Below are 15,632 nucleotides of genomic sequence, written 5' to 3' on the forward strand. Positions count from 1 at the left end.
CAGCAATTTTTTCTCTCACCGTTTTTGCTGTTGACTTTGACCGTGTTGGAGGAGAGCTGAAGCGATGAGCCGCCCCTGCTCGTCTGCGGAAACCTGAAGTCTTGCACCTGACCATCGGTGCTTAACACGTACACATCCAGCACTGAGCGATGGTAGCAGAAGGAGAGAGAGATGCATTGCGTTTCAATAAATTGATTTCTAAACAGAGCACTTTGTTTAATGAACTCTACTGTCTGTCCCAACAAGGTACGTGCAAAAGCAGCCAAACATCTTGCTCGCAAGATGCCACAGAGCGGCATCCAATTTAAAACAAACCGTGTCACTAAGCTGCCGGTTTGTATTGTGAAAGTGTCCCAAGCAAGCGCAAAAAGGACATAACAAGAATCACGACGGTGGAGAATGAACAAAGATCCGACAGCACCATGAATGTCAAATTATTCACAGGATCAAAACTATCATTGAGCTTTTACTTTCTCTATCCCCCCGGTGACTTTAGATAACTCTGGGCTTGAAGAGCATATCTCTGAAAATCCTACAAATTCCTGTGGCCCCTCGCCCCGGTATGCCAGCTGCCGGGTGGTGCTTCCCTTTGATGTGCGAAATTGCTGAAGGGTCAGGAGGACACACACATCAGCCCACTTCCTCCCATCAGAAACAGCCTCCCCTCCTCTGATAGATGGCTTCTGACGGACAGAGATGAGGAATTGTTCTCTGGCTGCTCTGTCTAGTTTTTTAACTCGCTCTATATCTTCTCTCTCCCCATTCCTTTCATATCTTGCCATTGGTGCTCCCCTGGGGGTGCAATTTGGGCGTGGAAAAACTGAATGAGTAACCACTTTCTTCAACTCTTCCCCGGAGGTCAGGTGTGCCGTTCTCTAAGGTTGTGCGTTTCTTCTAACGACAGTGTTTATGATTCGCCTTCCGCCTGATATGATCTCTGTTGTGCAGATAAGCAGGAACTTGACATGCTCATAAAAATTGCCTGAATTCAGTGATTAAGTGGCCAATATACAGAATATTTCACAATGCAATTAATCAGTGCCTATGCTGGAGCAACCAGTCCTTATCAGCTTAGCTCACTACCACTTAATGCGGAAGGCTCGGCGAAAGTAGATGGAGCTCGCTGCGTTTTTCTCTCTATTCAAATGGGCTCTTTGTTTCTTTTTTCTCTGTGCAGCGCACGTTCAATCAGGTTTATGAAAAAGATTAAAAATCAGTGAGGTATGTGACAAAGAGGGTGAATCATGAGGCAATTACCATAGCAACTGAGAGCTATGCGATATGACAGTTCACCATGCAAAGGTGACCTATGTATGGAGATCTGGTTTCTAATAAACTGCCTGTGTGCATACATTATTATCATTATTATCTTTAACTGTGAATTAGCCGTTTCTTGTATGAACGCCACAGTACCACCCCCCCACCCCCCCTTAACAAAATAAAAAATATAACTGGAAAGCCAATTTTATTCCTGGAAATACGAAAATGAACCATCTGTATCATGAATTGTGACAGACAGATGTAGATGTGAAGCTGCATCTGTTTTATAGTTATTAGAGAAAAACTTACTGATATTCACTGCAGGCACTTTTACGATTGCCGGCTCGATGAGATTTTCCGCCAGGACAAACGCCCCTTCCTCCAGCGTATCCAGGAGCATTGTTGCAGCACGACTTTGTTCTGTGGAATTCATGTCTTTCCAGGATTTCAGAGCTTCGGGTCTCAGGAGGTTGTCAACAGTGTCTACAATTGCCTGTATCCATGGAGATGAGTGAAATGTCAGCTTGCTGCTTCCTCCCATCATAACTTCAGTTTAATAACAATGAGAGGGGACTTGGGTGCAAATGACAGAAAGGGCATGCATGGCCGACAATGAAAGGAGCAACAACTGCAAATTGTTGTCAAGATCACTGTGACTGAAGACGCAAGGGGCCAAAGAAGACAAGGGGAACTAAAATAATAATGAGGATAAAAAAAAGCAGTATCTGTTACTGAATATTCTGTTTATTAAAAAAAGAATAGCTAAAGTTGTGGAAGCTTCTCCCAGACTAAATTCTTTATTAAATAATGTAAATAGGCTTGAGGATGGGGGGGGGGGGGGGGGGGTAGGAATACAAACCAGTGTATTTTATTTTATTTCACTGGATGAAATTCTCCACAATTCTGCATTTTCACTTCCTGCTTTAAGCATCTGTTTTCTGAAGCAATTATCATGAACAAATCCAATTTTATGATCATGAACATCTCTCATCAGATCTGTCCAGTGGCAACCTGAGTCAAGTTGAAGGGGGGGGGGGGGGGGATTTCTGCTTGTTTTCCATTGTAATCCTTTAATTTCCTGCTTTCTGATAAGCAGTAAGTAAGGAAAACATTCCACAAAACCCACGCAAGTATCACATGTTGATAAAAACACGAGTTTCCTTTGACCCTGGCGGGGCGAGTTCATGACTCCTGTGTGACACGATCGACCACAAAGCCACTTAGTCTCCGATTTGGAATCTAGACAAAACACTTGCGGCAAATTAGAGAGACAATTTAACCATAGGTGCCATTAACCAGAGCAAAACCCACCACAATAACGGTAATTAGCCATAACAAGTCTTTCCTCACTGTACAAATGAGTCACAGCTGTGATTATCCACAACACTAATTGACCGCAGCCGGGATTATCCATTTAGAATATAAGAAAAGGGGATCAACCAAAGTCTGCAGGAATATATGATTAACCACAACATTTAACCGCTGAGCTCATATTAACCACAGCGGCGACGAGTGTATCCAGACGCAGGGCTCTCTCAGCGTGTCATTATAGCTCGAGCAGAAGCACAGAAATCAATCTGTGCAGCCCCGACCTTGCAGGCAGCGAGACGCTTGTGAGCTGCGGCTATGATGGGAGTTAAGCATGAGTGTGCGTATGGGTGGAGAGAGAGAGCACTATTACAGGGTCATAGCCATTACAGCCAGACAGACACTAAATGGTCTTCACCTCGGTGAGACGCCTCGAGGGACCCATGATGTCCATAAGGGGGAGGGAGGGATGGGGGGTTACGAGTCTAATTTGTGTAGCAGTGGACGGATCTGACTTCTGATTGAATTTTCTATCATTTTGTATTCTTGTTTGGGTGGAGGTCGCGTTATAATTTGCACAGGCGCTAGTAGGGTTTTCATAGCTGGAGAGAAGCGTTCAGTGGTGGGGGCTCCAACGCGGGTCTCGAGGGCAACAGTCGACAGTCGACAGTAGCAGCCGAGCTAGCTGCTTTGCGAGGCCTTACTCGTGTTACACTCGGCACAAGACTAGTCAAATGCTAACATGTCAACAATAAGAATAGCCGCATGCTGGTGTTGTTGTTGCGTGTCTTAGTGCATTCACACAACTAAATGTACCTGGATAGGATGAAAGTTGAGAACAGAATGATGTCTGTGTTTTCCTCAAAACTGCAGAAGGAGTGATGCAATGCCTGGTAAACGGCGTCAAGTGATGCCACTTGAATCAACATCACTTGGGAATCGAAGATGAGTTTTCAAAAATCAAGCGGCATTGAGTTAAAGAAGCAGCCCATTCCTCATATCTTGTTTGACACTGACAATGAGACTGACTCTGCCATCCATCATGTTATAGGATAGTGCATTGTTGTTAGATCAGTGGGGTACGCTTCTAAAACCAGAATCTGTAGAGAGAAAACAAGACGGATCGCCAGAGTCTTTAGGATTCATTGTCTCGGCAGCACTCATGTCAAAAGACAAGCAAATAAAAAAAGCGTCTTGGCAATCCATCCTACATATTTCTGCCTGGATCGAACTGTTGGCCGTCCACGCAATCCATAACGCCATGCCAGTAACATGACTAAAACAACATTTCGAAATCATTTGCAGAGAAATCATCACCGGTTTGCCTCTGAAAAATGAGACCTTGCATACAGGCAGGCCATGAGCCACTGATAAATAGAAAAGCAGATAATTTGTCTGATGCCATGCTCGGCTTCTACTCCCAAGTGTTCTTGCATCTCAGCTCATCTCTCAGCTGAACCTAACCGATGCAATACATCCGGCCACATCGCGCGATCAGCAACTGGTCTTAATGGAAATTAATAACATTGATAAAATAGAACTACACGTTTTCCCCCGCTTTATTGCAGTGGAGACAAGGGAGACATTGCACAATGCAAGAAAGTGAAAATTGAGCACATTGCCACTTTGATCCGAGTTCTATCTGACAGGGAGCTGCAATTATGGCCGTGGGAAGGCAATTATTCACACAAAGTGTGAAAAGCCGAAAATGAGAGGTAGAGCGAGAGACAAAAGGTGAGGGAGGAGAAATACAAATGAAAGAGAGGTACCAGTCATGGCTCACAGAGGAGAGAAAACAGGGAAATGGCAATGACATAGACAGAGGATAGCGAGATAGGACAAGGGACAGCAGAGGAAGCAGACATACATTTCACAAGCGGGTCACCAAGCACACACACATGACAACAAAAGACACGGATCTGCAGCGCTGCATGCTGTTGCTGAGGCGGCGTGGATGGGAGGACACAAAGCAACACGTTACGCTTATAGTGGTGGTTATACCTTCATGTACGCTCTGCATGTCCTCTCTCTTTTTTGGAGCTTTTCCATACAATGATGGGGATTGGGCACAAAAGAGATATCAGGAGTAAACACCAGGGATTAAATAATGCCACTTAGCATAAAAAAAGAGAATTAATTAAGAGAAGAAAAGGAGCACATCAATGAACTAGAACCTTAAAGTGATCCAGCAGCTCTCAAAGCTTTCTGTGGGGGGGGGGGGGGATTTTAATACGAACATGGATCGCATTGTTGTGCGGGAAGAAGATGAAAAATGCAGAGAGGTGTGGAGGATAAAATGGTGAGAGTCCATTCTGACGCTCCCCATTAGCGAGACTTTAAAATACATTGTGAAGATAAACAATGCAGAGATGGGTTCATTTGTATTTCATGGACTGGAGAGGATGACACAGCATCTCTTGGCATTAAAGTGTTCTCATTGTGGAGGAGGAGTCTCCTCAAACCGAGGATAACCCCATATCTTTGAACACAGGATTAAAGCAAATACATGATATTTCGAGAACTGATAAATGTACTTATGTACTACTTAACCCAACTTAATAACCATAATAACAATAACAGCATAATAGCAATAATAACAGCTTTCCCTAGATATGACAATTCATCTTTCATCACTGTATTTTATCACTAATGTGGGCCGAGCAAAACAAGTGGAACAATTTGCAGTCAGTAACTAACAGTGTGTAATTTTCATTTAAGCCATTTTCTCATGTAAACCTGGCCGCAGAAGTAAACAGGAAACAGAAGAAGTAAGGATAACAAACTTCAATAAAGCATGATGTCAATTTATGTTAGCAGAACAGAAGCGGTGCAGAAATTGCTTTCATCATGGAGTTGGAATATTTAGTAAAGCAGCGTGCGGAGAGAGCCATTTTTGCTACACTTAGACTGATGCTGACATCATTTTGCGGGCCTTGCTGCTCACCATCCAAACAAGAGGCACGTTGTCTGCCATCTACTGTAAGGCCTGTTTTGTCTGTTCTTTTTTAGAGGACAGAAACGTGACTCTTGTTTCTGAAACCGTTGCGCCTTGTCTAGTGTCTCATTGCAGAGCTTTGATTAGCTGAGCAGCATCACAACCTGTGATGACTGGACAAATATGACCAGGCTGGCGCCTCCTGCACGCCTGTGGAAGATAAACAGCTACGGAAAATGGCTGGATGAGTCTACAGAGCCCTAAACCTGACCTCAGCAGCACACAAAGGCTCTGTTTGCCTGCTTGTTCAAAGTTCATCCATATTGAACAGGCTGCTATAGGTCAACTTTATTAAAACTGTGTCTTTGACTCCCACCTACTGTAAAGTAAATCATATAATCAGTAACTGAGATATGCAAATGACATGCAAAGACAACACATACAGAGAAATAAACAGAGACGCCATTATTTATAATGAGACACAATTAGATAAGGTTGGAGTTTGTTCTCATCATGTAAATGAGAATGTTACTTGATTTCTCGGTCATGTCTATAGGTTGCTTATGTTCTAATCATCTTCTATGAGCATGCATGGGCATGAAAAAGCTAATAAGCATCCCTGTTTCCATCCATCAATCCCTTTTCCATAAACAGTTACCCTCCGGAAGTGCCATGTGGAGTCAGAGCCTAAGGCAGCGGACTGTGGGAGGCAGTTGGGGAACACAGGTTCACCAGTTCATCATGAGGTCACACCATAGAAAGACAATCATTCATGCTCATTTTCACACCTTTCAGTAATTAAGATTCACACAATCACCCGTAATGTATGCATTTGAATTGCAGGAGGAGGCTCGGACACCCGCAAGGAATTCTAAGACGGGAAGAACATGCAACCTCCACCAGAGCGTTCTTGCTGCGACCCGACATTGTCAGCTGCTCTTCTGTTCTGCTACCTTTATAATCATCTTTCTAAATAAATGAATAGATCAAATTGAAAAGATTCCAATTAAAATGAAAGTTGCTCAAAACAACCCATTGAAAAGTGGCATGGGGGCAGGGGGTGAAAAACAGCACTTCAAACAAAATTAGGAAGCAACATGCATCTAAATGCATTTTTCTATAATTGAAAACTGGGAGTACTTCATGGTGAAAATAATGTTGTGACGGCAGCTCAGCACAACTCGATCAGAGCTGCTGGCGCTTATCTTCAAATGAAACCTAACAATGCGGCTGCCTGAGCATTTCACAATGGCCGTGGTTTTTTTTTTTTGTACTTTGTTTACAGAGCAGCTGCCGTCTAGAAAGTCTTTATAGCAACGCCATTTTTGAAACTGCCAGTCATCTCTACATGGGACTGGTAGCAGCTGAGAGACGTAGGTGCCCCTCAGGTCTCCTCGTTTCTCCTCGAGCGCCTGCAGAGCCTCAAGAGGAGGTGCACTCTTGTCAGCAATGTAGAGTTATTTATTTTTTTGTAGTAGTGGGGGCCCAAAGTCATTAGATTCTTTAAGGTAGAGCTGCCAGGTGAACCAGGATGTTCAAAGCCAGTAATTACCAGGGTGCCGTAAAGGACCTGCCTGCCTCATTGCCTCGCCTGAGACTGTGTGTGTGTGAGCAAGTCAAAGCATGTGTATGCGTGTACAGGTTGGTAGCCTGCTAATGAATGTCCTGAGCCACCCTGACAAAGACTTGTGCCGAAGGGGGGTGGGGGGGGGGGGGCAAAGTTTAAGCCAGACAGGAATTCTCACAGTACCTTGTTGAAGCTGCGTCCAGCTGAGTCTTTCTCATTGGGCTTGAGCTCCTGCAGCTGAGCATCCAAGATGTCCACGAGCTGCTCCATCAGGCGCACAGAGGAGCTGACGTCTCCGGCAAACACCGGGCCCTGTGTGTGGTGCGCCAGCTCATTGGCTAAATTAGCAGCATTTTCGCCGCTTCGAATCTATGAATGGCGACAGGGAAAACGTACATCAATGACGCGTCAGTGGAAGCAGGCTCGAGACGGCTCTGTAATGTGAAGATGAAATAATACATGTCATATACGCCTCAGAGTCATAATCTATTGCGAGAGGGCTCGTTCAGAATGGAAGGAAAATCAGCATGTATTTGTAGGGAACGCCATCACAAGATGGAAACACATGACCTTAAGCAAAGAAAAGTCTCGCCATCCTTTAACCTCAGCGTGTTAGATGACTCAATGACATGTATCACACATTCTATACAGCATATACTATAAATACTAAATCCAAATGCCTCATGGTATGATGCTCCCAGAGTTAATGTATCAGAAATCAATGAACATTTCCATTTGGAACTCAGAGGAAATGAAGCAGTGCATGTAAAGACAACAATGAAAAAAGCAACCTTGTGATTCCACTGCCAATGAAAGTTCACAAAGACAGAGTCATTGCAGCTATATCTTATCACACCGAGCATAATTACGAGTAGGAGAAACAGTCATAACATTCAGCCTGTAATTCCACGTCGATAAATAAGTGGAAAAAATATCTGCAATATTTCCCAGTTGATGAGAAGAACTACGGACGTGTCAGCAGACCACCAGGAGGGTTTTTGTAAAACCACTGTTGGTAATTAAATCTAACTCAAATTCAATAGTAGTGCTAACCCAATCATGAGATTATTAATACATTTCCTTTAATGAGCAAAACCTAAAAAGCTAATCATGGTTTCTATCATTGCAATAGAGGCCCCTGTCTCTTAATGATGCGGTAAAGAACCTACATTGGAGTAGAAATTTGAAGTTTTCTCAATATATTCATTATAGCGTACTAAAATGAAAACATGATTATCTGTTTGTCTGAGATCTTTCTTTGCCATTTGTAAGTACATTCTATGTGTTTTTCTTATTATGTACTGCACTCCACATCCACTCTCTCAAACAATGCGCTGATTTACAATGCATACAGCCTTTTTCTAGTACATGCTTTCTACTTTCCCTGCAGTCTCCAATAAATAGGGAAAATGCCCTCAGCCCAAACTGTCTGAACCTGCTGTGTGGAATGTATTTTTCACACCAAGAGAAAAAGCATCTCCTCTTTAGAATGCCCCCATTTTCCTTACGTTGGGGGGTCTGTTCAGGCAACTGACTCTCCTCTCTGTGCATCTGCATTAGATTTCTACCTGCATGGCTGCTGAACTTCAAAGCAGATTAGTCAATTAAAAAGTGAAAGGCTCTTTGATTCTCAATAACTGTCTGCAGAACGTGACATTTTTCTCCACATTTCAGACTGATTTCTTCACGCTGCCACTCGTTTGACTATATAAAAAAACAACAAAAAAAAACAAGTTGCACATGTCTACATGATGTATACCCAAGACCCATTCTTTGCGGTTGTAAGAACATTAAATAAAGGAAAAGGTTTGTTTGCTGCTATAGCTTGAATTGGCAGATCGTGCTTTACCTTTTGTGCCACTTGATTCACCCAGTGGGAGGTGCAGTTGCTGAGGTCTGGGCCCTTGGAGCACCAGCTCCCTGCCACAGTACAAAGGAAGGAGGCGATGCCTGCAGTAGCACAGAATAAACACATCAGTGGGAGGGAGAGCAAAACCTTGATCGAATGCGGTTTGTCATGCTGATCCTTCATTCATAGATCATCTCCATGGCAGGTTCCTGATGAACTAATTGTTCAACACTAGCAGCCTACTGCTGGTAAATATCCTGGGCAAGACAGTCAGGAAAAGAAATGGACTCTGTATTCATTATTTTTGAACTTTTCTGAATTTAAAACTTTTTTTTAAATATTTTCCCATACTACTCAACTCTTTATTTAAACATTAAGAACTGGATGTTGTTCTATAAAGAAAATTAACCTATGCAGTTAAAACATGGTGAGACACAGATAACTCACAATACACACATGAAAACAATTTAACAACACAAATTTAACAGCAAAGACACTTAAAATGTTTCAAGTGAAAAAGAGAATGGATCGTCATGACTTTGTGTCACCGTGACACCGACCATGATGCAGCGGTAACAGCAATAGTTTCAAACAACTTCGAGTATGATGATGCACATTTTATGGAGTGTGCATCCGTGAATGGCGAATACATCAGCGCGATGACATGCAATGTGCTGAAATGAATGGAGTAAAGAGGTTTTAATATGGAGGAAATAAAGCATGCACATATTCAACATCCCCGTAATCAAGTGTGGACAAAGTTGTAGATTGTCCTGTGGTGCTTCAGCAAAAGAAGAATTAGCTTCTGTTCATTTGGACCTTCAGTTTTCTAATTCATTCGACCCAGAGCCACGAGTGTTTATCACATTGAATAGTTTTTTCTTTTTTCTTTTTTCAATACCCTGAAGGCTCCAGATATGAGTAGAACCTTCAAACACATTTTGGTGATGTAGAGAATACCATATATTGAAATTATTCATCTAACAGGCAGATGAAAGAGAGCCGCAATATGTTAAAAGCAGATTTAGATTTGCAACTGCCAAATGAAGAGCAAAGCAGCGGATATATAAAATAGCGTTGCTTGCTGAAAAATGCACATTTCAATGGGAGATGCCATAATTTATGTGTAAAGTTAATTAAAGGGGAGAGAGCCGACCCTCATTGTCGCACCTTTAGTCACAGATTAAGAGGGACTTGACTGATTGAGAGGGTCATCATGAAACCCTTCAAATGGGTTTTCATCGAACGGAAAAGCAGAGTTTATCCGAAAAAATCCACGACAGACTGAATCAGGTGCCTTAAAAAGTTAGACGAAAGGCGCAGCACAGTGCTGATCGTTGTCACATCCTTCAATGGCCACGTTAAGTGCAAATCGCGCAGCTGCTATCGCGTTATATGGCATGATCTAAAATCCAACGTCTAAATAGAATCCCCGTGAATATCTCTCGCACAGCCGCCAACAGCAGCCGCACATTTAGTACGAGACTCATTCCCTGTTCGTGCCCCCCCCCCCCCCCAAGTCTAAACATTGTCTCTATTTTACTTATCCTCTAAAAGGCCTGCTCTTTAATGTGACAGTTCTGTCAGTCTCTGATGGGGTGTTAGCGGAACTTGTGAAGGATTCATTTGCGCGTACATTTGTCAAACGAGCTGGTCTAAGTAGCGTCGGCACAATGTTCCCTCTGCTCTTGACTTTCTTCACGTCTTCAAGTGATTCCGAGTTTGATAAATGACCAGACACGGTGACTGAATGTATTTCATCACCTCTCTAACACTGTTATGCTGTTGCGTGGTAAAGGGTAACAGCATTATTTTTTTTCATTCACTGAAAATGACAGAGAAACAGATGTATATTATTCCATTACATTAAAACAGAGTCACTTGACCTATTTCCAGCAATGCAGCAGTTCTAATTGTGGCAACAGGTAATAGTTTTAAATGTACTGGTAACAATCCTTCTAGCTGAAATGTCACAGACACAGAAACACAGATGTAAGTAGAATGCCAACACACAAATGAAAAGTAGTAAAAAAAATAAAAAAATAACAGGGCCATTTTCACATAATGTCAGGAACTTTGAAAGTCTTTTCAGTCTTTGAATCGTGAAAATGAGATTCTGAGACCTTTAAAAAGCTGACTGACGCGAGATAGAAAATAAACAGAAGCAACTGTAAATGCAAATAATGTAAAAAAAAAAATGTTATGCTGCAGTTATGTAAAAAGGAAGAGCTTCAACTTCCCACTGAATTTTAACTCCGTGTCTCCAACATTAATAATATTTATGTTTAGAGTGAAGGACTGAATGAAAATGGAAGACTTTCCTCAACAGCAATCTGACCAATCAAGCTCTGCCACTAAGCTCTGTGATCAGATGGTCATTTTCCTATAATAACAGTCAGGGTGGCAGAATAATGGGTTGTTATTTTGTGTTTCAGTGGATCTGGCCATTCAAGATTCTTCAGCATAATCACAGTGGAGTCTGATCTGGTTAATTAACCACATTTTCAGTGACACTGGTTTATGATTATGAAAGCTATTTGAATTTCATTTTAATACAATGTAATTCCCCCCCCCCAATTTTTTTTTTTTTGTGCTTGTAAGTCAGATTCCAGACTTCCTGTATTATAATGTTAGCAGATAATAGCCTTTCTAGCATAAAACAGCGGGCGGAAAATATTTTTTTAAAGAAGTGTTAACACCAACGTATGTGAGACACAGATGTTGAGCCTACCTCTGGTCCCTTTAGGGCACGGCCTCTCCACTATATTTCCAGTGTGGGTCTCGGGCCAGTCAATGGCTCTGCTTCTGGTTGCCTCACAGAAGCGTCTGGGTGTTGGTGGCAGCTCAGGGCCGGGGGGCTCCACTGTTCCTGAGCCACGATTGTTCTCAAACGGGTCCCTCCCGTCTCTCGGATCAGCTCCTGCTACAGTGGTGCCATCCTGGCCTTTCACAGTGGACAAAGCGATGGCGGTGGCAACTGAAGTGGTCTTGGGCATGGATGGTGAGACAGAGAAATCTTCAATAGTTGGCACTGGAAAGAGAAAAAGGCCAAAGCCGTTGGAAGTTGAGTCATAAATATCCCAGCCTTGAACTCCTGCTGTTTTCAGCAGTGAGGAAGCTGCCACTGTTCCCAGTCCCAAGGCTTTTTTTGTTTGTTAGATTTACTGCGGCCCATAATATGTGGAAATGAAAAGCACATGTAGCTTCTACCTTTCCAACGTAATCAAGGCAAACCTGCAAACATGACACCACAGCCATCTCTTGCTATTTTTAGTTGACTTATGACCATAAATAAGACGGGGAGTTGCAGTGGCATTCTTTGACATGGCAGCCAGTGATATCTCTCCCAACAGAGTCGGTACTGAGGGCTGATTAAATGTCAACAAGACAAAGTCTGCCCACATTTGACTTGTTTTTCTGCCTAGTTCACCTCTCTCAGTTTGATAAAGGTGATGTGCGGAAAGAAAACTGCATTGCTCCAAGCAAAAAAAAAAAAAAAAGATACATCAGCAATATTGAGATTCCACTGTATTCAATCCACGCCTACCCTGCGCGCCAGATCTCTGTGTGAATGTGGCCTCGTGTAGGAGCACGAGCGTTTGCTCCACTGCCCAGGTATGTTGCTCCTTAGGACAACATGTGCACAGATAAATATCAGCTGCAAGGCAGGAGACACGGTGTGTAGAAAATGAGAGCATAAATATGACCCTACAAATCTTTCACAGCTTTAATAACCAATATGAATATGATATATATATATATAATAAAGGATACAGTAGGTGTTTGTTCATGTATGAATGAATGGGCTTCCTTCGTTTTTTTTTAAAACTGTTGACAAATTTATTAACACTGTGGACACTTGATTGTGTTCAGAGATTAATTTATCTCCCACTGGGGTCTATCGTTGTGAAAGGCACTATAGTGATGTGTTCAAGGCTCCCTGGGTGCGTCTGGAAAAATGCAATATCATATTATCTGACACTCCATCAACAGACACATAACTCCATTTCCTGAGAGACAATGGTGACAAAGGCTGCATTTCATGTTTCACTCAAACCAACCAGCCAGGGGAACGCCTCTTATTCATTCGAGTGAAATATTTAGGTTTATTACAAAGCTGATAGAATGTTCTGTAGTCAGACGGCAGCAGGTGGAGGAGTACAGCGTTCCTACGATGCTCTTTATATATAGCCCCAAACCACCTAACAGCAAGGCTGGATTTTGACATTTTACTCAGCGACCTTTTCTCCCGGCAACCGCCTTGGCTAATTACCTTAGACTCAAGCGGTCATTGTGTTTCTGTCGTCCACACATTTACAGACTGTCCAAGCCAGAATGGCTGCAAAAAGTAACAGCTGACAAATGTGATTAGTACAAGTACCCACAGCTATGAAGGCATTCAGAATGATTCCAAGGAAAATTAATGGCAAACGGCCAACATTACTGACAAATCATGAAAAGAACCTGCGCTGATTTTTTATTAAAAAATGTAATCAATTTTTTAAGTGTAGTAAAAATATAAAATAGAAAAGAAAGGAAAGAAAAGTTGAACTTTCAATTAATAATACAGCAGTGGGGAATTTCAAAAAGGAAAACATAGGTATCTCAAATATATTATGCATTAGCCGTGAAGACTTTTTATTGCCTCATGAAATGTGAGATGATTTATAAGATGACTCTGCTGATTCAATATATATTTATATAAAACAATATAAGAGCATGTGTAATTGGGTTTCAGAATATTAAACCTCTCCATACCTGAGCAAACTTATACTTTGCCGCAGGTTCTAATATGCATCTGCCTATAAAGGGATGCTTGCACAGACTGATTAACCTGCTCCTGAGATCATACATCCATTTCACACTAATATTTATGCATGCTTTATAGTACAGTTTCATGTAATATTCAGTCAGACTTGCCAGATTATTATGCGATCACTTCAGAGAGTTGCAAGGCAGAGACGCGGCTGCCGATGAGATGATTACGACCGTCTTGTCTACAAGAAAATGGATGGAAATCTCTAAACTGTCCAATTTAGAGATTTCCATTGAGTCTTGATTGTCACAGCTTCAAAGGAGAATCTTAAAATTGACTCTTTTCTTTCATTTACTGTTCGAAACCTGAACATATTCGATTTTTTTGTCATTCAACTTGCAATAATTTTTTTGGGGGTATTTTGTTAAAATGCTGCTGCGAATTGTAAAACATTATTTTTTGATTATTTAACTGTAGATGAAATGGAAGGACTAATCGAGTTATAGATTAGTTAATGAACAGAAAATTGACTCAGGTTCTATTTCAACAACGGGATGATGTTTTTTTTCTACCTGTCTCTGTTTAGATTTTAGTCCGATGGAGGAAAATAACAAAAATGCATTAAACTGGGTTTCTGGGATAATGTGATGGATGTTTTTCTCTAATTTCTGAGAAAATCCTTTAAAATGAGAAAATACAGAGATTTACTGAGAAAGAATGAAATTGTGGTAAAAAAAAACCTGGCAGGTCCAAATTGAAGATAAATATTAGTTGCAAGGCCAAATTTGGACTATTACTCATTTGTTGTCTTTGTTCCTACGATGAGAAACCTGACCACTGCCTTTCTCACTCTTTGAATATATCAATTTATTTAGGAAAGATACCGGGAGATCCTTTTATTTAATTATTATTATTGCTCAAACGCAAGATACAATCTTTGTGGATGTTTTCAATCAGCATGTCAAGGTGTGATTGTGAAAGCAATGAATAACAAATACACAACAGATCTTTTTAATACTACGCCAGGCAAATGACCTTGTCAGATTTTGATGCCCGTTGCAATTTTCTTTGGAATCTGAAGAACAGATTTTGATGCTCTAAGAGCTCCGTGTCCTCTGATAGCACTCAACCAGGAGAAAGGGCCACGCCAATTAACTACCATTTCTCCCGAGAGGCAGTGAAGTCGCCCTTTATGGGCATTCTGACACCAGAGGCATACCGTTGCCATATGCCGAATAATACCTCTGATAAATAATGGAAGCGGCTGAGACTGAACACAAATGGCCTTTGGAGCGTGTGTAAATTAAAACAGAGATAAAATGAAGGAAAACCATTATGCAAGATCATTAATCAAGACATCAGGGAAGAAAAATAATTAGCTTGATCACTTTATAGCTCCCTTAGAGCCATTTTCGTATCACTAAAAAAGACCCAAAAAATATTAAACCCTAATTAGATCATCCACGGCCTCAGATATTCTGCATCTGTGCTTTTGCAACTTACACAACGGCACTACGCAAGCACATTTTTCTCATATTACACATAAAGTCAGAGCAATACAAATCTACTCGTCTATACCCAAGATAAATTGCACATTTATGGCCAACGAATGCATTCTTTTAGGGAAGAGCGATGAAGACTTACGGCCAATTCAGGCACGTTTAAGGATTTCTATGATGAATAAATACGAAGATAAACCCCTTCATACAATAACAAACAGCTGCATGCAGTTGAGATGAAATATCAAATCGGAAAAGCTTATAGAGAATCAATAGGCAAGCAGGCAATCTGTCTGCAGCTATTTTAGCTTAGTTTAGCAACTTTAGCATCATGTGAGGCGGCTGGTTCACATGCAGCAACGCAGCGAACAGAACCAGGAGTTCCTCCTGCTTTCAGATAAACACCGGCCAACTTATTCTGGGTGATAGGACTTCAAAACACAGTCTTTCTGAATTGT

General features: G+C 41.7%; 1 protein-coding gene across 1 annotated transcript in view; it reads right to left on the reverse strand.

Moving 5' to 3' along the window:
- LOC137904604 (adhesion G protein-coupled receptor L2-like) overlaps positions 1-15,632 on the reverse strand; it is a 58,339-nt gene that overhangs the window by 18,007 nt on the left and 24,700 nt on the right. Inside the window, exons 5-10 of the mRNA XM_068748802.1 lie at positions 11,651-11,950; positions 8,920-9,020; positions 7,254-7,439; positions 4,570-4,608; positions 1,570-1,753; positions 20-142 (exon numbers count right to left, since the gene is read on the reverse strand). Of these exons, the coding sequence (XP_068604903.1) occupies positions 20-142; positions 1,570-1,753; positions 4,570-4,608; positions 7,254-7,439; positions 8,920-9,020; positions 11,651-11,950 (933 nt within the window). The remainder of the gene's footprint in view (positions 1-19; positions 143-1,569; positions 1,754-4,569; positions 4,609-7,253; positions 7,440-8,919; positions 9,021-11,650; positions 11,951-15,632) is intronic.

Source organism: Brachionichthys hirsutus, chromosome 15 (assembly GCF_040956055.1).
Source record: "Brachionichthys hirsutus isolate HB-005 chromosome 15, CSIRO-AGI_Bhir_v1, whole genome shotgun sequence".
NCBI lineage: Eukaryota > Metazoa > Chordata > Actinopteri > Lophiiformes > Brachionichthyidae > Brachionichthys > Brachionichthys hirsutus.